Below are 24,145 nucleotides of genomic sequence, written 5' to 3'. Positions count from 1 at the left end.
ATTTCTGTTAAATGGCAATCTAGGATTCTAATATAAATCAATAGATAATTTTCTTTTTTTTTATATTTTTCAAAAATCCAGTTTATTGAGCGAAGTCACAGAATTTTTGGTAAATCATTTGTTTTCTAATTTTTAATATTTATTACTTGCTTCAAAAATCGTAGAATCTTTTTCGCGTTTTGAAACAAAAAATGTTTTAATTCCTAACCGACACTAACCTGTGCTCACTTCTGTTCGTTCAACAGGTATAAGCCTAAAAAACACTTATTCAGCATTTATATTAATGGTAAAGTGTTTTCACAGTATTTAATAAGCTTTTTTTTTAGATTTCAGTAACAAAAAAATTTTATAATAACAAAAAATTTTGAGGTTATTCGGTTTTATGCCTGCCAAATATAAACTGAAAACAAAACCTAGTCATATGAATGCTTATAGCTGAATATTTATATACGTAGAACTGACATATCAGAATGCCCTCGTGCAAAGCCGTATTTACCTCTACTATGAAAACAAGCTCAGACTTAAAGTCTTGCAGTAGTACATATATACTTATATAAAAGAATAATTTATTTTCATTCATTATATTACTTTACCTATGAGTCTTCTAGAAAATCAAAGCGTTTAACCTAATAAACTAAATAATAATCTAATCTTGGGCGCATAAATCTAAGATTGACAACTTAAGTATGCTGATATTCGATAACAATTTCATAAGTTTTCGAGTAGACAGCGATTTATTTCCTTTCGATTAACGTAATTTCTGTAAAGAAAAATTACGGTTCCGTTTTATCAGCAATTTTGCACGTTGAGATTTATGCCACCACTGCTGTAATCTAATCACTGTTAAAATCAAATAAAATTTAATAACGGAAAAATAGAATGTGCGTATGTAAATAAATAAGAGAAAATAAAAATCACAACAAATGAAAAAATGCATTTAATCAAAAAGCAATAATTTAAACAAAATACACGTGGAATTTAATGGATAGGTAGAATTTGAGTTTAAAATAGTTCCCAAAATAAATAAAAAAAAACATCATACTTTTACCGAGAAACTGTTCATAGAACATCAATGCACTAAAGCTAAAACTTCTCGACAGTCATACCTTCGGCGAACCACTAGCATTAGCCGTCTTAACAAATTTGCGACAGGTTCAAGGCGCTTCTACGATTTTTAAGGTCCTATGAAGAGGAATTTTAGGCAACACAGCGGACCGACGCTCTAAGCTCTTCAAGTGAGATCCCTGTTAGCATCGACTTCTTAATTTAACCTAATTTGGGGTTCAGCGCAAAATACAATATATTTATACATATAATATATATATATTATTTTATAATTTTTCCTATATATATTAGGTAAAGTAAAAAGTTCGTTCGGCACTGCGTCCCTATTGCCAAAAAACTCGGAGAGCCAATTTTCACAGGCCTCTCTTGAGGTCAACTTCACACCATTAAGCGCGATCGCCATGGACAGGAAAAGATGGTAATCACTTGGTGCCAGATCCGGACTATAAGGTGGGTGCATTAGGACCTCCCATCCGAGCTCTCGGAGCTTCTGGCGCGTCACCAAAGACATGTGTGACCTGGCATTGTTCTGATGGAACACAATTCGGCCTCTGTTGATCAAAGATGGCCTCTTCTGGATGAGTGCTGCCTTCAAGCGGTCTAGTTGTTGGCAGTAGAGGGCCGAACTGAGCGTTTGGCCATAGGGGAGCAGCTCGTAGTAAATGATTTCTTGCGAAGCCCACCAAACACGCAGCAAAGCCTTCCTGGCCGTCAATCCGGGCTTGGCCACCGTCTGGGCCGCTTTGACCACGACCGTTTGCACTCGATATTGTCGTAAGTAACCCATTTTTCATTGCCAGTCACAATCCCTTTCAGAACCGGGTCGATTTTGTTACGATTCAGCAGCGATTCGCAGATGGAAATTCGGTCCATCATGTTTTTTGCGTTAGTTCGTGTGGCACCCAAACATCGAGCTTCTTTTTGAATCCAAGGTTATGCAAATGGTTCCAAACGGTTTTCTGGCTTATCTTTATTTCCTCAGCAATTAAATAAGTGCTCACGTGACGGTCTGTTTCCACTATTTCCATGATTTTATCTCAATTTTCGACGACAGGCCTCCCGACGCGTGGTGCATCTTTGACATCGAAATTACCGGAACGGAACCTAGCAAATTACTTTTGTGCAAAACGTTCGTTTACAGTATCGGGCCCATAAACTAAATTAATTTTTCCAGCCGCTTGGCTTTTTTCGCCTTGATCGAAGAAAAATTGTAAAATATAGCGAATTTTCTCTTTGCTGGTGTCCATTTTTGACGAGCGCTCACAACGTACTGAGTCAATCAATCGAAAAACTGTCAAGGACAAACTTTTAGCGCGAATAAACACGTTTTCAGCGCCGTATAGTATGACATGATGCGACAACTAACACTAATACTATGGACAATAACGCCATCTCTTAAATAAAAACCGAACGAACTTTTTACTTGACCTAATATATATATAAATAGATATCCGAAACTACTGTATTTCCATCCGAAGTTAAAATATGACATAATTTGCTTTCTTTTGAAAATTTAATCAATAAAATCATAATTAATTTAATAATCAAAATTGGAAGGAACAAAATAAAATACCTTGTGTCCTATAAATTCTAAGATAACATTATGGCAACAGCGTTCTAAGAGTAGCATAACTGGAAAATGTTAATACGCTTTAAATGAGCTTTTTTATTATAGCGCACATGTAAGGAGCTTTTAATGCTTTATTTAAACATTCAAACAACAACGACCTATGCCATATCTATATATACATATATATAATATATGCAAATCAAAACAAGTCAGGTGAAGCGTTCGCAAATTTTATATATTATACATTTACGCGGTTTCTTTTCTCAAAATGTCCACGTTTATTTGAGAAGAACATTTATAATAATATTATTCAAAACATTGCCTAACTGAAGTTATAACATATCGAAACTTCTCTTTCGCTGTTTTCCTAATAGTTTTTAACCGGTCTCGCCACATGAGGCCGAGCGTTGTGATGATGGAAAATTATTGCCTCATGTCTTGGCGAGCAAGTTTGCTATTTGTGGTTTCACCGGATTTCAAAAGCTCATAATACAGTACGTCTTTCTGATCTCACCAACATTTCTGATATGCAAAATCGTCTTTGGTCATCTTGGGTCTTCACCCACTTTCCTTCAAGACTATTAAAATACTCCTATTAACGTTTTTGTTATTTTATAAAATCTCATTTATTTCATTTAAATTAAATTGTACACCAAGTTACTACTTAAATATATACTAATTAACACACAGACATAAAAAAATTTGCTTTACTTAAGTAATTAACATTCAACTTCACTGCAGAATATAGCAGCAATCCCCCCTCTTTGTACTAATACAAACTAACGTGTCGAATAAACTCGATAAAACCGGCAAATGTCTCCTTGCAAATGTGAATGATATCGGCTGGCGCCACTTGGAAGTTCTCACCGGGTAACTCGACCGTGAAGGACATGGGGATGCCCAAATTTCCATAAGCGTAATCGTCCAAACCGCCAGAAGCCTCGTAAAGTATGCTGGCCGAAGTGCCGACGGTGTAATGGGTGCCACGGTATTTGGCGATTTGGTTGGCGGCGCGTTGAGCAACCGAATGCAGTAGGTTGCGCGTGGGGGCAGCAGCATTCCTACGGTGTGGGAATAATTGATAATTGTAGTAATTAGTGAGATTAAATATTTTCGAAGCTCATAATTTAAAAACGAAATTTATTCCCTCGAACTGCTTACTTGCTTACCTCGAATAACCGTAAGGATAGAACAAGAACTTTCCAAATGAGTGCACATCCAAGCTGAGTTTCACGCGATGACGATTGTATTCCAAATAACGTGCCACTGCCACTGTCTCTGGCTCCGATGTGGGACCGGTGCCGGAGTAGACTTCAGAGCAAAGCTGCAGGCACGAAAGAAATATTTAAGAAAAGTTTAATTAAAATGTTTTAGTTTAAAAGTGGACCCACATTTTGACTGGCGCCATGATAATTCCAGTTGTTCGGGAAGTTACGGTTGATATCCACACCCGTGCAGGAGCGACCACCATAGCGATGACGATTTTTGCGCCAAAAACGGTCCTAGCGAATGAAAAAAAAAAACATTGGATTAACTCATAAATACTTAAGAATCTGCAATAAATTCAAATATCTCCCAACTCACATTCGTGAAGGAGTACTCATAACCATCAGGATTGACCAGTGGCACCAAATAAATTTCAACATCTTGCAACACCCTTTGGAATGCGCGTAAATTATTCAACAATTCATTGGCCAAATAAAGTACAGTTAGTGGTGTAATCCACTCACGTCCGTGTGTCGCCGACTGTATGTAGGCCACGCGACGATCACGCACTCGGCTATTAAGCGATATGGAGAGCGCCGCTATGTGGCGACCCTCAAAAGAGCGACCCAGTGATTCGTAGCGGCAATTTTGCGGATGACGGGCAGCCAAAGCGCTCATATAATTTAAAATCTGTGAAATTTTCAGAAATTTAAATTTTGATAATAATTCAGTTTGTAAATTTTATTCCAATATGACAAACCTCTGAGTAACGCGGAAAGTGCGAGAAGAAACCACGCGCTTGTCGTCTTGGGCGATTGAGCTCGCACTCAGAATCCTCGCAGCTGCTGAGTGTTTCATTGAAAGCGAACCTGAAAAATATATTATAAATATATTTCTCATTAAAAAAGTATATATTTCTCAATTTTTTAGTAGACTTACATCTCCTCCATCAGCGGTTTGGCCACAAATTGTGCATTCAGTTCGTTTAGTCGCGACTCAAATGTGGACTGCTCTGTGGGTGATACTGTGACGACAGACATATTGCGTGTTAGCAGCCAAAAGTCTAGTTCTGTTGATTCTGTTTGTAAATCGACAAGATAGTTGAAGACATCCTCGCCATCGTGGAAGACTGTGTATTTGTTGTAGCTATAAAATAGATTCAAATAATAATTAAGATTATTAATGGTTACGAAGTTCATGTAATGATGAGTATTATGTTTTTATATTTTTTTATATTATATCTACATACATACATTATACCTTATTTCATATATTTGATTATACTATGTTCAGATTATTTATTTTAGTGTTGTAGAGTATTTCTTGGAGATTCTTTTTAACCACAAATATGACAGTTATACATTATTTAAATAATATTAAATACAAAAATGTTGTCTCTAAGACAAAACTTATCTTAAGCTCTCGAATTCGTTAATGGAACTTTATGTACCCTCTTCTGAACAGGGTACATTAAATCTGCCACGAAGTTTGGACCACCCCGAAGGAAAGATCAATTGAGCCATGTTCGTCTTTCTGTCCATATATATGCGAACTAGTCTGTTTATATGCGAACTAGTCCCTCAGTTTTCTGAATCTCAAATTTTGCACACGACCTTTTCTTTCAAAGAAGCTGCTCATTTGTCGAGACCATCGATATCAGATCACTATAGTATATAGCTGTCATACTTACTGACCGATCAAAATCAAATCTAAACTATTTTATTTGACGAGATATCTTAAAAAATTGGCATGGATTTTTGTCCAAGGTAACCTTACCGAACCAAGCTAGCACGCAAACTAACCAATAAAGACTTAATATTTATGATTTTGATATTGTATATTTCTTAAATATTTTTTTGATGAAATTCTCATTAAGAATAAAGAAATGCATGCCTCGTCAAAGTAGTGGAGTTCTCACACATTGCCATACGAAGACAAGGATTTAAGATCGACCAAAACTTTAGATTAATATGCTATCCGTCGCAAAGTTTACAATTATAAGTAAGTTTATAACACCCAAAAGGAAACGTTGGAGACCCTACAAAGTATATATATAATTGATCAGCATGACGAGCTGAGTCGATTTAGCCATTTCGGTCTGTCTGTCTGTATATATACGAACTAGTCTCTCAGTTTTTGAGATATTAGCCTGTAATTTTGCACCCGGTCTTTTCTCACCAAGGAGCTGCTCATCATTTGGAACCGGATATGGGACTACTATAGCATATAGCTGTCATACAAACGGAACGATCGGAATCAAGATTAAATCTTTTTATACTTCTATATGCTATAAAAGATGCACCTGTGAAGAGTATTATAGTTTCAGTGCAGCTAAAATTAAGTTAAGCTTTTTCTTGTTTTTAGAATAAGATCACCTAGGACCTCGAAAATTTTAAGAGTTTAGACCAAAATCTAATAAAAAAAATTAATAAAAATTCAAAAACTTTTTTTATGACTTCATATCTAAACGGAAATTATTTCCTCCACCTAACAGGGTGTGCTTATTATTGCACTTGTCAATAAATAAAGAATTTATAAACAAGAAAATCAACTCTTCTCTAAAACTTTTGCAACACTGCATTTTTTTATCGAATTAAATAAATTTTTTACTGCAAAATATAAATTGTTTTATATCTTGTAAATTTTATATAATGAATTTCTATCTGTATTTTTCAAAAGTTAGTTTTCAAGTTATTATCATTTTTATTGCTTAATTATAGCACACGTTAAGTGCTTGGCATTTTTAAACTAATAATTTTTTTTTTTTATCGCAAAGCTGCCAGATATTTTTGAAGTCATTAACAATTTTCATCACAAATAAATACGTCTTAGTTGCATTGTTAAAAAGAAATTATTTTGGTAAAAAAATTACAAATGTTTTAAATAATAAAAAAATATTTTAAAAAATAAACGCAAACAAAGGCAAAACCAAAAACAAAAAATGGATAATGATGTTGATAATTTCGAAATCGTTGCATAAAAGATATTCACAAACAAAATACTGCTTAACACGTGTTTGTGTAAATGAAATTGCTGCTTCAACACCTGGCAACTCACAAACATACATATATACAACAATAACAACGTCGTCGACATTGCAGCAACAGTAGCAGTATGAATTTCGAAATTTCTATTGTCATGATTAAGGGAATTAAAATAATCACGCAAGCGCACAAAATCAAAAATACCAAATAAAAAAACAAAAACAACGAATACCGAAAATTCTGCAACTCAAGCGGTAGTGACAAGTGCAACGCGGGCAACAGAAAAGCTAAAACAAACAATTGCGTAGCAAAAAATTACACATACACACACATATCTGTGTATGATAAATAAACGCATATATTCGTATAAATGTACAAATATTTAGGATTTGAATTCTTAATTGGCATTTGCTTTGACTTTGAGCTTCATGGCTTGATACATACATATATTTTGTCGATGCCACATCATGCATCTCCAACAAAAAATGTTAAGCGTTATAACTGGTATATAACAGGTATACAATTATTTACTATGCAAACATACATACATATGCACATGAATGAAGATGCCGCCAATGTTTGTTTTCAAATTGCAGACAACCTTAATAAGATCGCCCTCTAGACACTACACTGATGGCGCCACTATAGGCACCAGCATGGAAGTCATCGGAGATCACCAAGAGTTTAACAAGTGAAAAAAAACTACAAGAATTCAAACAACGTATTTGAAGTTAAATATGTTTTTTATATTTAACTTTATTGTTTTGATTTTATTTTAATTTTTTTTTTTTTTTTTTTTTTGAAAACATTTAAGGTCTTGGAGTCGGTGATTTTTATTTATTTTATTCATATGCAGATATGATTTGATGAAGTACCGAAGCAGTAATCTTTTCATATTCAAAAAGCACCATATATTTGCAGCAAGTTCGAGGCGAGCCGAAACTTTGAGACGTTAGATCGCCATACTCAAGTTCGTAAGAAAGTCTCGGATTTACATCGAATTCTAAACGAGTTAATATTCAAGAAATTCATTCACTTGAATTTATCTTGAGCACGATATACGATTACTGTAAATACAAGAAACGGAAACAGGGTGATTCAGATGAAAACATAGTTTGTATAAAAGAGTGAAACACTAATTGTGCCACCTGAGATGCATTTAATCAACAATGTTTTCGCATTCCTATGTCGAATATGGAACTATTGCCCCACAAGCCGCGACGTCCTTTCTAGACATAGTACAATTAATTGTTACAACAATTACTACCTGTACAAGCAAACAAAAACCATTGGCAAATAAGTTAATGGAAATAATTTCTTTTATTCGTACTCAAAGTTATTCCTTTTTATACCCTGATCATGGTTATTCCTTTTTATACCCTGACGATTGAGCTGAGTCGATTGAGCCATGTCCGTCTGTCCGTCCGTTTAGGCGAACTAGTTTCTCAGTTTTTAAGATTTTGGTCTGCAGTTTTTTTCTCAATAAGAAGCTGCCGATTTAATGGTACCCCCGATATAAGACACCTATTATATACATACAAATTGAACTATCAAAATCAAGTGCTTGTATGGGAAACTTTTACATTTGACGAGTTATCTTCAAGAAATTTGGCAGAGATTATTTTCCAAAGCATCGATACAATTCTAGAAGAAATGGTTCAGAGCGCACTACTTTAGTATATAGCTGCCATCAAAACTGAACGACCAAAATCAGAATACAAATCTTTTTGTACCTTTTCATGCTATAAAAAAAGCATATGTGAACGGTATTGTAGCTTCGGTGCAACCGAAGTTAATGTTTTTTTTTTTGTAAAAATTTGAGACAAACTTCTTTTTGAAACGAAAATTTTATTCCATAAACTTAATGTATTTTTGATAAATACACATATGCCTATTACTTTATATAGATATCTGCTGTATGGTCCAATTCGCCGTTTAACAAGTAATTATGTATTATAATGAAACTTCATTTCTCTTTTCTCACAGGTATTCTGATCAATCCAGTCTTAGTCTGGCTGTCATTAGCGGTGCAGCAATTAAGACAATAAGTCTGTAGCACTTCTTTTTAAAAATATTCATAAACGTTAAATTTCGTGCTGGACAACAAAGTGATAAATGATCAATATTTGCTTCCGTTTTCGAACACTTTCAGCATAATTCGTTGGTCGTGTCATCAAGGTCAGCCGATTGACACACTTATATACACACATACTATATACAATATATATACTCACATATATGCGGTGAAGTGTGTGCCACTGTGGTCACCACTGTATATCTGCCTAACAATGTTTAATGAGTTAGTGATAACTTAACTTGATAACCTGATAAATAACTTCCGCTGACAGTAACATAAATTGAATATGCATGCAGATATGTATTTACCAATATATCCAATATATGTACTACATAATCTAGATACGAAAACTGCTGTTAAAAATCTTGCGTGAAATGTGATAAATTTAATTGAAAATATTTATGCTTTATTTATTTATGAGAAATGCTTTGCCATAGTTTATCACATCTTCATATCGGCACAAATACCATCAAATAAGAGTTTAATTTAAAATCGATTTGCATAAATAAGTTGATATTAAGTAAAATTACCATTAGTAATGCAGCGGACTAATGAAATTTCATTTTATTTCTATGTATTAACTAAAAATATGCAAATTATACGCATTTACCATATAACGCATCTCATAAAATTTCTAATGAGCCTATCAATTTATGAAGACAAACAAAGACATTGGTACATTAATTCAAAATAGTGGAGTTTTGGAATTTTTTTGGAATTTCTGGACTTAAAATTTCAATGTCAAACATATGTATGTAACACAACTTTTACCTTTTCAATCGTGGTTAATTTCTGTCATTTCGTTGGATTATCAATACTACACTTCAATGATTACCACTACTCAAGCATGATTTTGACTTTATTTCTTTGAATTTATTATTTTCAAAAAGTATTTAACTACAAGCAATACGATACCAACTTGTTATAAAATTTTCTGTCTTTAATACAATTGGACGATTTTATCAAAGTTTATGCCACATAAAAAAAATACATATATCTAAATTGATACAAACATACCATGTATACGGTACTCAGGTATCTAAGTGCGGTACGAAATTTCCGTATAACAATGCCACATAGAAATAAATATTTCTAAATTTGGTACAAAAGTACCGATAAACGGTATGGTGGTATCTAAATTCGGTACAAAATTTTCATATTACTACGCCACATAAAAATAAATATTTCTAATTTCGGTACCATAGTACCTATATACGGTACTTCGGTATCTAAATTGGTTAAACATTTTTCGTATAACTACCCCATAACATTACTAAAAATGCTAAAAGTATGATGTCTGCGCAATCAAGCGTTATTTTAGCTAGTTATTTTAATAAAATTTGTGAGATACAAAACACAACACTTTATACTACTACGTACTTATACATATTACTATAGGGATCGTTTTGGAAATTAATAACTATTATAAAGTATAAAAATTGTTATTTTCGAACTAACCTAAGGAAGAAATAAAGTATAGTGTAAGAAATAAGAAACACATTTTGGAGTGCAGTTGCCACCTGTAGTAAAAAGTAAAACTGAAAAAAGGGCAGAAAAATACCATATATCAAACATAAGTAATTTAAGGACGGAGATTTTTTAGAATTTTTTAAATATAGACCAGAGAACATAATTAAAAAAAAAAAAAAACATCATAGTAACATAGGTCGGGGAAACGCGTGGTTAAGTTTTTAAGGGTTAAAAGCAGCTTATCTCTATTTCCGACCAAACTAAGCGTCTGATATAAAAAAGTTATATGAGAAATTTGTAGGTAATGAAAAGATCTACAACTCATGTATTGCCACATTTTTCACATTACCAAAAAATTTATAATAAAAATTCAAACCTCCAAATACTTGGGGTTTTTATTTTTATCGTGTACAAAAAAATGTGTTTCTTTCACGAAGTTTGGTGTAAACTTTCATTCTTATGTCTCAAATACACTGTATTTTTTTTAAATTGAAAATATTTATTTTTTCTCCTTTTTTTGACTTGATATGGGAGAAAAGTCCTAATTTTTCAATTCTCACATCAAAATATCTGATTTTTTAAAAAGGTTGTTAGGCTTTTACTTTATTGAAATCTTTTTCCTATGATGGTATAAAAAAATATATGCATTATTATGGTAACTTTTCTCAGAAAATCCCAAAACAGATCTCACTAAATGATTCAAAAGCTGCTTTTTTTTATTTCGTATTTTATAACTAGCAACATCTTAATAAACCTTTAAAAAATACTTAAATATGTGATACGCTTTTTTAACTATTCCAGCGATTTCTACGTGATAAACTGCAGATGGATAGCCGCGTATTCATAGAGCAATTGCTTCCACATGTAAAGAAAACGCAAAACCACAATGCACTCAGCAATTGTTAGGCGAATAAAAGCTCTTATAAAGCATATATAAATGCTTTGCTTTATGAAAAATTTACATACAAATGCATAAATATGCAAGTAAGTATGTGAAAAGTGTTTTTTTTTTACTTGCACTCATCTCCGTTAGCGCCACAAGGTTATTAAAAACGTAGAAAGTGAATTTATCTATGTAATAAAATCGCTTGCTATCAAACTACACAGCAAATTGCAACAAAAGGAAAGCAAAAATTTTTAAAAATATTGCTATTAATTAATAAATATTATGAAAACGCCAGCCCCCTGTTGTTCAAAATCATCAGTGTAGTTGTGAATGCGGAGTGATTGAAACATGCTATGCCAAAATTTCAATTTTGCAACAGATTAAATTTGTTTCTAATTTATTTGAAGTTTTAATACAACCTCATGTCGTTAACTCGGTCAAAAGCATGTGAAATATGAATTTCCAGCAGCGAGTTCGTGTCTTAAGTCTTTCGTTGTCCGCACTGTGTTTTGGTAGAGCTTTGAGCGCAGCATGCAAGTTTGCTAGTTATGAATACAATTATTTGAGAGTACGTTTGAAAAATAAAAATTAAGCGGACGCTTAATCAATTTGACTGCACAAAATTTGTTAATGAATTCGCTAACATCGTTTGGTGTAGAGATTGTGGCAGTGTTTTTGGAGAAAAGAAGCAACGTTGCAAGCTGTTGTGAGAATTTTCTCTTTATTGTTGTGGTATTTGATAGCTTTAAATTTTGTTTAAACACACTTGTCGTTATTTTGAAGAACATACATACAAGTATATGAAAATAAAAAAGTTTAGGTTAAATACGTTTGAGGTTTCCGGTAGTCATAGCGAATGAGTAACCTCAAAATTTAATCAAAAATTCAAATATCCAAGTTTTTGTGTTTTTTGTTTTTAAATTTTCTTTCCGAAATTTGATGTGAACTGTATTTTTTTTTAATATAGTATAGAGTATACTTAATCAAAAATATTTCAAACTTTTTAACAATGAGAAATAAAAGTAGTAAATAATCTATGAAAAACTTTATTTTTCGATACCTTACTGAGCATAAAAATTTTATCATCAATTTCTCTAGCACTTTCTTACTTCTTATAATGCACACTTACCCTTCATAACGGTCCAAATTCGATGCGCTCGCTGCAGCGTACAACGCCACCACAGCTATACTGAATGCTTGCAGCCACATTTTGTGCAAGAAGAGTTGAAAAAGTTTTTATTTCACTAAGTTAGACTCTGAAAAAGTGTATGGCTTATATTTAAGCTTATATGGCACTTAATATTATTAATTTATGTATGCACTTTTTTTATTTATTTCTTTTTTTTTTAACTTTTTTCGTTTATTTATTTTAACACTTTCGAGTTCTCATAATCGTGGTTTTATATTCTAAAATGCAAAATTGGAATAAATTAGATATATTTGAATTAACACGAGTTTTTTTTTTGCAAGCGTAATTTGCATTCAACAGCGAATTGGCATGCGCGAAGCATTGTCGGCGATGACATGAAGACACCGTGATATCGCGATTTGTGCAGTTGAGTGACTCGTGCACATGCGCGTTAGCATATTTTATGTGTGTGTGTGCGTTTGTAGATGATTGACAATTGCATTGTCTGTTTTGCCGCATTTATAAGTAATAATTGTACTTTTATATACATATTATGAATATATAAAATACAAATAATAAAATTACTTCCCTATTGTGTTTTATGAGAGCTTTTGCATGATTTGTAATTTTTACTTTTGTTTGTAAGTAAAGAATGTAAATTTCACCATTTTTGAAACAATTTTCTTTTCCTTCAAGTTGAATTTGCTTGAATAAAAAATGAATATACCTGCATATATTTAAAAAATGAAACCCAAAACTATTTTCTGAAGATAATATTAATTTCCGTATTTTGCATTTAAATTAAATTAATTAAGAAAGACATTTAAAATATAAAAAAATTAATTTTTGTTTTACTTTTTAAGAAAAATATGTATAAATAATTTTTAGCATTATTATAAAGTATATAATAATAGTTAGACATTTTATTTAAAATTTTGACTGTTTTTTACATAAATTATTATTTTTTTGGTAAATCTTTTCATTAACTGTATTATATTTGTATAATGTAATTGAGATGAAATGAATTTTAGTTCCTTGGTACTAAATTTACAACAAAAAATTTTTTATTAATTTTTTTAATAAATTTTTTATATAATTTTTTTTAAATAATTTTTAAAGCATTTTAGTATAGTATATATAAAACAGTAAGTAATTTTACTTTTTATTTATAACTTGAATTAATTTTAATTTTAAAAATTTCATTATAACTAATTTTTTTTGCGGTAGCTCTTATTATTAAATGTTGTTTTACTTTTTTTATTATATACATATACCATATACATATATTTTTATTAAAAAATGTGTACATATCTTTATGTAATTAAGAATTATTAATAAATAGAATAAATTGAATTAATTATTTATAATACAATTAAGTTATTATTAAATATTTGATTTACCCTTTCTTTCTCTTTTATTTAGAAAGTATTAATTAAAGAGTTAGCTGAAATAAATTCATAAATATTTCACTTTTTTTTATGGTTTTTCAGTTTTTTATAAAAAATTAATATAAAAAAAAATTATTTTTAATATTATTATATTTAATTTTAATTTAAAAAAATTATTATTTTTCAACATATTTCTTTGCTTGATGCTTTTTCAGTATTTTTTTTTTGTGTGTTTGCTTTGTTTATGCAAAATTTTTCACTTTCTTTTTGTAAATAGTTTTTATTAAAATTATATTTTTCTTTTAAAAGTGAGGATTTTGTGTTGATAATTTAAAATCTAATATTTATTGACTAACAGACCCAGGTTGTAATAAATAGTATCACATATCCTTTGAATTTGTTATGCTGACCATTATAAGTTATTTCAATAAAGTATATATTTTTATTTAATTTCAAACTTTTTTTAATTATACTTGTAAATTTTATTTTTAGAATTTTTTAAATTTTTCAATAATATTTTTCTTGCTTTCCACCAAAACCCCAATACACGCGGACACACACTTGAAAACAGCAGCATTAGCGCATTTAATTCTTCACTATTTAACACTTTAAAATTCACAAAACTCCAACAACACATCAAAGTCAATAACAATAATAACAATAGCAATAACCAATCCGTACCGCCAAGAGCTGCCCAGAGCTGACACGTCCGTACCGCTTTCGATTATACCGCAGACTGATGCCTACCTTCCGCCTTGGCTAAGAAAGAAGACGAGCGTGCGCGATTAGAAGTAGAAAAATATGCACGAAAAAGCAAAAAAAAAACACCAAACGCTCAAAAAAATTAAACAAAAATAGAAAAAAAATTAGTTTTAGATACAAGAAATTAAAATAATGATGCTGGAGCTGAAGCTGTGTTCGAAAATGAAAACGCGTTAACGGCGCGACCGCGCAATTAAATCTCGCCGAAAATATTTCGTCGATACTTGAGAAGCCGCAGCGGAACAGAAAAATCAAATAATCAAAAAGAAAAAATATTAAAAAAAAAACATAATCAGAAACAGAAACATAAAGCAAAACAGATCAGCCACTATTTGATATTTTTGTTGTAGGTATTGTTGTTGTTGTTTATAGAAGTGGTAGTAGCTGAAAAGTGAGTGTCAAGGTTAATTGATCCGCAAGTCAGCGACTACATGGCTTGTTATTTAATTTATTTCATATTACGTTTATCGTGTTATATTTACTACCTTTGTTGTTGTGGTGGTTTACGTTGTTGCTGATGCTGTTGGTAATATTATGTTTAAGACTTTTTTCTAATATTAATTTTTTACATAGCACTAAAGATGGACCGTTGAACCATTGAACCGTTGAACTACCGTTTAAACAGGTTGCGCATGCGCTCAGGCACCGTTGTATTTGTGCGTTTGTATGTGTGTAGCAGCTAATTGAGCGTAGTTGTTGTACGTCTGCGTGCGCAGAAAGGTGCCATTCACTGAATGCTGAGCCTGACAGTCGCGCAGTGTTGCATTTGTTTTCCAAAATGACTGATGACCGACGAGAATGCGCGTGAACAACAGCAAAAATTAATACTGTTAGATGTCAGGAGGCAATTGTTATATTTATTTTCCGCATTTTATATATTAGTATGCTTTTTTTGGTGACGTAACTATGCGTGGCAGTTGTCCATTCTTTTCTGCTTGAAATTCTAAACGCTTTGGGGCGATAAAAAAAAATGTGTTACCCAATTCTTGTTTGCTCAAATGTCGCTTTGTTAAGTCTTTGCCAGATATTTACCGCTCAAATTATCACCTAGCCGCTTCACACAGGCGTCAGGCTTGCGTCATAGCGGCCACACTTGAGTAGTTGCTGTGAAATGCTAAGACACCCGTTGTCAATCGTCGCAGACAGTGCGACTGTTACGCTTTATTGTCATGCATATGTGGCTGGACGCAAGCCCTCACCAGAGCGGCGGAGTGACAATTATAATTTTTTTTGTTTTATATACATATTTTTAAATTTTTTGTTTTTATTTTTATATTGATTTTTACGTTTATGACAATTATAATTTTCTATTTATAATTTTTTTAAGTTTCTTTTCATTTTTTATAATCTTTAATTTTTTAGAATTTTATTGCATTGTGACAATTATAATTTTTCATTTAATTTTTTTATTTTTGTAATTTAAAATTTTGTATTTTTTTTAAATCAATTTTATTTATCACTTGTTTTCTGACGTGACTACTTTAGCCGCAAATTTAAAGCGAACTGACCACGTGCCAGCTCATTAGCGTATTTTTGGGAATTTTTTCAACATATCTCGCATAATCAGCATAAACTACTTTCGCCTTTGTTTTATTAAAAAAAAAAGTAAATATTTATGAAGTTTTTTTTCAACTTTTGTTTTTTCTTAAGAGCTGTTTTTCCATTTCAGCATAAATGGCTCACAAACTGAAACCATGTTCTTAAAAAAATGCTATTTGTTTTAGAAAAAATATGCATTAAGGTGGTACTCAACTGTTGCAAGAAAACTTATACAGCTGTTTTCCTAAACTGCTCCCAAACTTCGATTGAAGGCGGTTAAGGCGTATTTCACAGAGCCAAACCACAGATTACCAGTTAAAAACTCAAAATAATTATATTTAATTTTAAGTATATATTTAAGTGAAAATGAGATACTTTTAATTTTTTTATATATTTTTTTTTTAATTTAATTTAAGTTGGAGACTATCAATCTCCAAAGCGTGTGAAAAAAGTATCTGATATTTTCTGTCTGAGTAGAAATTGAGCTTGGAGATTGCAAAAATCATTCTTCCACCCTAATGCCCAACGTCGTCGTTATGATAATGACTGTCAACTGCTAGACCACCAACATTCAATATTAAAAAGTAAAATAACAGAAAACAATGCAAAAACCCGTTCCAGATTAATCATTCGCTTCGGGCAAAGAATTATCAATATTTTTTTGTATTATTTTGTAATATATTGTATAAATAATAATTTTCGCATCCGCATAATAAGTATTTTTTTTTTTTGGAACATATAAATCTTGAAATTGATTTCAACATGGTTATGTAGGTCGAAAACTTAGTACTTGCCCAAAAGAATAAAAATGTAAGCCAAATTCATTAGTAAAGGTATTTATTTTGTCCACATTCTTTACGAGAGTTAGTGTGTCTATTTTTTACATATATTCATTACCTGACTATTATTCTTTAGATCATAGGCTCATAACCCGATCGATATGAAATATAACATTTTGTTGAAGTTAGACTTAATGAAGAAGTATCTGCAGTGCTTTTCTTCACTTGAAAATGATTAGGTAAAAACCAGTTACCTGTTTTCAGACAGAGGTCCTGACAAATGCAGAAAAAGTTAAGTTTACATTACATATATTCAGAAAGTTCCACAGTTTTCTAGTAGGCAGACAAGCCATTTCTGCCTTCAAATACTGCCTAGAAGCAGAGGATTAAAATCGACTTATTAATAGTGTTTCAGTCTCAAGGTTTTCATAGGAGGGAGGTGACAGAGCGCAGAGCTAAATTTCACAGAAATTTACTTGGTATAGAAGAATGATTACTCATTTATACTTAGCTGCGTATCAACCTCCAATTCATACAACCAACCAAATAACTAACATCTATCTAATATTATATCTCTATCAGTGTATAAGGAAATCCTAGGAAAAGATTATAAAATCGAAAAAAGTGCTCAAAACGTTGAGGAATAGCTGTCAAACAAAGAGGGATAAAAGTCGAGTTAAATTTGGATATTTGACACTTTTTTTAGAATGCGGACGATTTTGGAGAGACAAGCTTCCTTTAATCCAAGAAATATATTACTGTCAGGTAAGCACGACAGGCTTATGATTTGAGACTTTTCGGCTTTCCGCGTCAAAATCAATCATTTAAGTGCTAATTGGTTGCAAAAATACGATGGAACAAGACATACTTAACTTGAGACTATCACTTTTTGTGACCTGATCAGTCAATTGATCACCAAGTGCGTGTGATTTCACTCTGATAAACTATTTTTTTATTAGAGTACGGTCTACACCAGAACAATTGCATCCTCAATTGCGAGATGAAAATCCAAAAAGTCCTAATCCTAAAAAACACCCTTTACTTCAAAAGTAAAGAATGCCTATAAATTTTGTATTTTTGATTTATTTCTCTATCCAGTAGAAAAAAAGATCATCCAAACCTTTTTGCACTCTAAATATTTTTAAAAATCTCCACCCTAGTTCGGAATTTTTAGATCAAGTGCAATAATATTATATTAACCTATTATGAATATAATGCCAAATTGACGTCAGAATTGGGAACAACTCGCGCTTACCACCAGCAGCAAGAATAAAACTACAACAAAAACAAAGTACCAACACAAAAAAGCCGATATTTGGGAATAACCCGTAATAGCCAGAAAAAATTGCCACAAGCGGAAGAAAAATATACGAAACCAATTGTAGTCAAATTAAACAAAAATAAAAAACTAAGTATTTCGAATAAAAACACGAGAGAAGAAATTGTCGCAGTCATTGACACAACGCCCGGCGCGGTTGCGCAAATTAAAAATATTTGTGTTGTTTCTATTTTTACGAGTACGGTTTGATTGTATTTAATCACAACAATAACTCTGGCTGTTCCGCTCGACTTCTTTTACAAATTGACACCTTAGTAGTTGTGCAAAAAATAGAGAGGCAATCAAAGACACTCTACCGCGAGCCGTTTACGTCATAATAGCAATCGAGATTTCATGCAGTCTGTCTACGTATTTATTTCAGAGAGTGTAATCTGAACGCTGTGCGCTTTCAATTCCCTTTCATTCTCTATATTACGCATACCGCCATTAATTTACTTAGTTGTTGACAAATCGAAGTAAATTCTGAAAATTTAATAAATTTTATTAACTCGGACCACGCGTAATTCCGGTTAGAGCATCAGCTCACTAAATTTATTTGAAGATTTCAAGCTCGTTTCATGCTATGTGTCTATGTAGTGGTGCTTGGCAGCTGTTGGTTTAGTCAGTGACTTCGACAGTCGATATGAGTTTTTTATGCAAATTTCGGTTAGTTGCACGAAAAAGGTTTGGGGCAAATCACTAACAACAAACAAGAAAATTATAGCTAGATTTATATTTTCGTTCTTCAAATAAATAACAGTGATTTACAAAGTGGATGACTTATCGATTTTCAGCGCAGATATCATCTTTTTATACATACATATGTAGTTAAATTATTTGGAATATTCACTCTAGTAAATGAATGATATTTCCATTGACGCGCGCCGATGAGGAATCAGTTTTTTAGTGTTTTTACGCCGATTGTGTTAATTCTGTCTCGAAATGAGTTATGAAGATGGCAACCAAAATTTTTTTTCGGGGTCTGGAAACGTATAGTAGAGATGTTGTTGAACTACAAGGTACGCGGTTTTGGTAATATTTAATCTATTATAATACCCAGAGCAAATAATGCAATGCAAGCCTCATCATACAGTATAAAGAAAACGAAGCAAAGAACAATTTCCTCAATCAGGGCTAATTCAAACCCTCATTTGAGAATATTTTTTTAATGTTTTGGCAGTAGTGAGGATCTTTCACATCATATTATATAACTAAGAATATAACATCTGAACAAATTCGACTCGGAAATTTCAACAACGCGTACAAACCGAATGGATAAAAAAAATGTCCTAGATTGATACAACCTTTTTTATGTTCGTGTGAAGTTTGAATTCCATATGTCACTTAGTTAGTTATCTGTTTGATTAAAGCACGAAAAAGTTGTCGGGCGATTTGTACCAAGGAAAAAAATTTAACAACGAGTGTTTGAATTTTTTTTGATTACTAATGACTATGGAATCGCTAAAAATATTGCAAAATTGCTTAGGGCAGTTTATTTTATCACCAATACAAGTATTTGCCGTGAACTCATCGAAAATCATGTGAGTCGTCCATTCACCTCTGTTAATGAAGATAACTTCGAAACAAGTTAAAGAAACAAAGCACGAAAATCGTTGTGTTGGCATCAAAGAGATAGCAGAATATCTCCCCATCTCTTATAGATCGACTCAACACATTTTGGGTATGAAGCGTATCAATGCTAGACTCGTACCAAAAGACCTGAAACTTTTGAAAAAACGATATCGAGTAGAAGTCGCAAAAGAGATGCTTGGCTACGTAGCTGAAGACCCTACCTTCATCAAACGCATCATTACTAGCGACGAAACGTTGGTTTATTAATATGACGTCGAAACTGTCCAACAATCAATCGAAAAACGCTTTAAAAATTAGCCAAAACCGAAAGTCTACTGACTGCCGTTGTATTTAAGGTGTAATTCTTTAATCATCAGACTTCTTCAGTAATTCAAATAGCGGAAGCAAACTTCTTCAGTTGAAAATGTCAAAATACACTCATTATTCACAAACACTCGAATTGCTAGTTATAACCGCTGAAGATCACTAAAATAACAATGAGTGATATAAAGAAATCCAAAGAAGCTGCATATGTGGTTATATGTGAGTATAAGAGGCAATTAAAGAAGCAATTTTTGAAAGCAATCAAAGCCATCATTTACATTAAATATATCTACTTTTTATAAGTAATAATATATACCTGATATACACTCATATATGTATATATATAAGTGTACATATACTTGTATGTATATAGATATTTACTTTTAAGGCGCCAAAAATATTTATTTCCGGCACAAATTCGAAAGCCACTTTTGAAATTGTGGAAAAAAATTAGCAACGCAAAATGTAAATAAACAAATTTGGAGAATGGCTTCTTGTGCGGCCTGTGTGACCACTTCCGCTTAACTAAAAATATACAAGCGTAAAAAATTTTAATAAAATCACTACACTTTACTACCCTTTATCTATATTCCATGAAAAAGTAATAATAATAAAACGGTTTACCCTTCTTCGTTGAGTAAAGATGCAGCAATCAAAATCGCGCACATTTATTCAAATGAGGATATTCACCTTACAGAAGACCTTGAAGAAGATTTTCGTTAATTTGCTTCTGATATTTTGATGTGAAACGGCCGCGCATGCGTTGGAGCTGAGCTAGAATTTCAAGCACTAATTTCTGTAGATATTGAAAAAACTTGAAGAGTTGCAAACCAAATGACAGCATAATTATCTAAAATGCAAATTACATTTTAATAATATGTATATTTATGAGCGTGTGAATATGGCCGCCAGTTAATGGAATATGCAGCTACGCTTAGCTAAATTCGAAGACTTTCGCACGTTTGGTGCTCAAGCGCGTAGCACAAAAATACTTTTTAAAGTGCATTGACTGTGAACTTTGGCCGAAAAAGATCTTTAATAGAGGTTTAATAATTTAATAATTTTTCCTTTTTAAGTAGGTCTTTAAGCGCCTTGGAAACTGTGTGCAATAGCATCCTCTTCACACAAATTGACTCCGCTTTGAGGTAACATGTTTATTCAAGCCTTTTCCCTCTTTGCTTTTTGTGTTTACACTAACAAGTACCGGTTCAAAAATCTTCAAAGTTAAATCGGTCGGATCGGTTTATTCGAAAAACATGACTTGGTCTCAGGGTTCGCCGAACTTTATTTAGCAGAAATACGAGTATATCGTGTCATTAATACATTTCGAGGCTCCAATGGGATCCTTCAGCATTTAACAGTTATATTTTGATGTCAAAAGACCCTTCTGAATAACGAAAGATCTGCATGAAAGCGTCTGCGACTTCTACAGCCCAAAATTTTTGTATGTATTTTTTGCTTGGCATGAAAGTATATCTAATTATGTATTAAGCAAAAAGAATGATATGTAAGCATTAACTTTTTGCATATAAGATGAGACTGTCACATGATCCGCTGCTCTACGTTGACATCAAAATACAGTTGCTGCATATTAAATACAAAATCGTGTTTTAATCTGAAGTAGATTGCTGTCAACTTGAGTGTATTCATTAACGTTCACCAGTTTGTAACCTTGACCATGATATATACAAAAGTAAAGGTTAAATATTGTACAAAAAAAAGCAATCAAATTTTGATTTGCTGTTATTTTTACAGATATTTGGAAAGAAATTGTAATGCCTTAATGATAATGCCATTAACTCGTCTGCCTAAAGTAAAGATGTAAAATAGAATTCGATTAGTTAAAACTAGTTATTTTTTATAATAAAAGAACGTCTTTCTAATCGGCTGGATTGGAATAAAAGTTGTATACAGCAAGTTTGTGTATCTCAACGTCCTAAATATAGATTAGAGATTATTCTTGAAAAAAGAATATTTATGAATTGTGTTCCTATAATTTTCTAACAAAGCTAATACATAGATGGAATCATTTGTGAGATGATGAACTCGTATATTTTCTTGAATAGCATCGTGAACTACTTTTAAGTGTCTGCTTCGATTACGCGAGCAACAGTTTAAAGGTTTCTGAAAATTGTGAAAGTATCAAGATTTGTCAGTGCTCTCGAAAAAGAACTCTGAAATCGTAAGGATTATTAATAACATCTCAGAACTGTAGAATAGAGAATAGATCAGCTCAGCTCATTATGCTGATCATTAATATATACATTTTATAGGGTCACCCACAGTTTCTTCTGGATCTTACAAACTTCGTGGCAAACCTAATATACACTGTTCAGGGTATAAATATTCACATTCTTAAGTATTATTATAGAGGAATGGTCGCCTTACAAAAAGCTTTTAGACTCGATAAAATTATAAGAACCTAATCAGGCGCTTAAACAACAATTAGAGAGAGATGTAGTTATTAATTTTAATGGTCTCATTATAGTAGTACAATTCCTGGTCTTTGGTTTAACAAAGTTCTTTATTTTAGTCAAGTCTTAAGAAGATATGATTTTCATATGCAATCAATATATTTAATAGAAGTATACTATATATTAAAAAAGCTGTAACTTAAAATTATGTTCACTTTAAGCACAAAATGTATTTAATTTTACATCAAACACATGTCACAGCCAATGATTTGTATTACCACGGTAACTTCATGGCGTATAAGTAATCTGCAGATGGAATATCGAATCTTTGACGACACGGCGAATGAGTAACATAAATTCGAGAAGACTCATGGACATTAATATGTAAAAATGTTACATACAATCTACTAATAAGTGCATGTCAATTGAAATTGGCGCTAATATAATAACGTTTAACTGTATAATACCCTTATAGTTAATACTTTATTTATTTCCCATTTCGAATTGTAAGAAATTATATTAGCCTGCAAACCGTAAAGAAATTTCAGTTAAATTCTAATTGATGTACATAAGTATACATATATCACATAAATGTGTTGTCACATAATAACTTAATGTCCTCCGTTCATGAAACTATCAGCAACTCTACTCAGGACTAGTTAAGGATGGCAAACATTGATCGATTGCGTGACGCTTTTGCATCTAATAAAGCTCGCAACTCGTATTAATAAGCCATAATAGTAGCAAATAAATTTGAGCGCTTTGCTTACAAAAGGCTTAATGAAAATTGCCTATTAATGATTTTTGTAGTAGAGAATAATAACTAATAAGCAATGGCATGTCCATTCAGGAAAGTCAGGAAAAAATATAATCGTATCTGATTATACATAAATCTGAATATATGGTTTACTTTTACACGATTTTTGCTGCCTCGAGACTCGAACCTATTAACAACAAATTTGCTGCCACTACCTCAATACACTACCCTAAAACAGAACAATAAAAGTCTATGTAATGTACATAAAATCTTTTATCTTAGTAAATATTCATTTATATAAATATAAAGTATATATGCATGTATGTGTGTGATTGAAAACTTGCAAGGATTAGTTCAAATAAGTGAACAAACTTTAACGTTTATATAATATTTCTCATAAGGAATAACTAACAGCAACAGCCAGCTGACTACCACAACAGCAACAAGAAAAAAACGTTCACTTCGGCTGCATCGAAGCTATAATACCCTTCACAGGTGTATCTCTTAAAACATATAAAATCATGAAAGGGTTTAAAAAGGTATTTTCCTTGATATTGTGCGGTCAGTTTTGTATTAGATGCCATACGATAGTGGTCCGATTTGACTAGTATTTTCGCGTTGTCTTGGATAATAAACTTCGTGGCGGTATCTTGTCAAATAAAAAAGTTTTCCATACAAAGACTTGATTTTGATCAATTAATTTGTCTAAAAGCTATATGCTATATATGCTGATCTGAACAATTTCTTCGGAGATAGCACCATTACTATAAACAATAAAACATGCCAAATTTCGTGAAGAAATCTCGTCAAATGAAAAAGTTTTCCATATAAGCATTTGTTTTCCATCGTTCAGTTTGACAGCTATATGCTATAGTGGTCCGATGTCGCTGTTTCCCACAAATGAA

At 32.0% G+C, this 24,145-nt stretch overlaps 1 protein-coding gene across 4 annotated transcripts; it reads right to left on the bottom strand.

Annotated features, from left to right (window-relative positions):
* Nucleotides 1-3,234: 3,234 nt before the first annotated feature.
* On the bottom strand, nt 3,235-14,592 carry LOC106624748 (carboxypeptidase B). Of its 4 annotated transcripts, XM_070111579.1 has the most exons (9): nt 14,457-14,475; nt 13,788-13,831; nt 12,388-12,665; nt 4,781-4,987; nt 4,602-4,710; nt 4,220-4,531; nt 4,027-4,137; nt 3,805-3,959; nt 3,235-3,696 (listed from the first exon to the last, which is right to left on the bottom strand). In XM_070111579.1, the coding sequence occupies exons 3-9, from the start codon at nt 12,465-12,467 to the stop codon at nt 3,405-3,407; spliced, it is 1,266 nt and encodes a 421-aa protein (XP_069967680.1). In that variant the 5' UTR covers nt 12,468-12,665; nt 13,788-13,831; nt 14,457-14,475; the 3' UTR covers nt 3,235-3,404. The 4 variants fall into 4 exon arrangements, with proteins under 4 accessions (XP_069967680.1, XP_036220402.2, XP_069967681.1 ...); XM_036364509.2 differs by lacking the exon at nt 13,788-13,831 and having other exon boundaries at nt 14,457-14,592; XM_070111580.1 differs by lacking the exon at nt 13,788-13,831 and having other exon boundaries at nt 14,447-14,571.
* Nucleotides 14,593-24,145: the final 9,553 nt, after the last annotated feature.

The sequence above is a fragment of the Bactrocera oleae genome, chromosome 6, assembly GCF_042242935.1.
Source record: "Bactrocera oleae isolate idBacOlea1 chromosome 6, idBacOlea1, whole genome shotgun sequence".
Lineage (NCBI taxonomy): Eukaryota > Metazoa > Arthropoda > Insecta > Diptera > Tephritidae > Bactrocera > Bactrocera oleae.
Note: the sequence above shows the minus strand (reverse complement) of the source record. Positions and strands in the feature narration are given on the sequence as shown.

Bases quoted from the DNA above. Each gene is read 5' to 3' on its own strand.
- LOC106624748 (XM_036364509.2), bottom strand. From the start codon at position 12,467: ATGTGGCTGCAAGCATTCAGTATAGCTGTGGTGGCGTTGTACGCTGCA. The intron at 4,988-12,387 runs GTAAGTGTGCAT...TCTATTTTATAG, and splicing joins AATTTGGACCGTTATGAAGG to CTACAACAAATACACAGTCT. The intron at 4,138-4,219 runs GTGAGTTGGGAG...TTCATTCGCTAG, and splicing joins ATGAGTACTCCTTCACGAAT to GACCGTTTTTGGCGCAAAAA.